The 503-nt window shown below is 66.2% G+C and overlaps 1 protein-coding gene across 1 annotated transcript in view; it reads left to right on the top strand.

The window, feature by feature from the left end:
- Window positions 1-32: 32 nt before the first annotated feature.
- Window positions 33-503, top strand: part of USP39 (ubiquitin specific peptidase 39) — a gene marked incomplete at both ends in the record, with an annotated part of 2,618 nt that continues 2,147 nt past the window's right edge. The window contains 2 exons of the mRNA XM_010024103.1: window positions 33-164; window positions 241-393. Coding sequence (XP_010022405.1) covers window positions 33-164; window positions 241-393 — 285 coding nt within the window. The remainder of the gene's footprint in view (window positions 165-240; window positions 394-503) is intronic.

Raw genomic sequence — 503 nt, 5'->3', positions numbered from 1 at the left:
ACGCCGGTGCCCCCCGTGTCCCCGCAGGCCGGGGGCTGCGCTCTCACGCCTACATCCACAGCGTGCAGCTGAGCCACCACGTGTTCCTCAACCTGCACACGCTCAAGTTCTACTGCCTGCCCGACAACTACGAGATCCTGGACTCCTCCCTGGAGGACATCACGGTGCCAGGGCCCGGGGGGGGCACAGCGGGGCTCAGCGCCGTATCCCCTCCGTTCCTGACTCCCGTTTCCCCCGTAGTACGTGCTGAAGCCCACGTTCACGGCGCAGCAGATCTCCAACCTGGACAAACAGGCCAAGCTCTCCCGGGCCTACGACGGCACCACCTACCTGCCCGGCATCGTGGGGCTCAACAACATCAAGGCCAATGACTACGCCAATGCTGTCCTGCAGGTGACACCCCAGCACCCTCCACAACCCGCTGGGGGGCGGGTGGCTCCAGCCCAGCTCCTCTGTGGGGCTGGTGGCTCCATCCCCGCTGCTTTATGGGGTTGGGGGCTCCA

Source organism: Nestor notabilis, unplaced genomic scaffold (assembly GCF_000696875.1).
Source record: "Nestor notabilis isolate BGI_N333 unplaced genomic scaffold, ASM69687v1 scaffold18671, whole genome shotgun sequence".
NCBI classification, from domain to species: domain Eukaryota; kingdom Metazoa; phylum Chordata; class Aves; order Psittaciformes; family Psittacidae; genus Nestor; species Nestor notabilis.
This window is presented reverse-complemented; position numbering and strand designations above follow the sequence as displayed.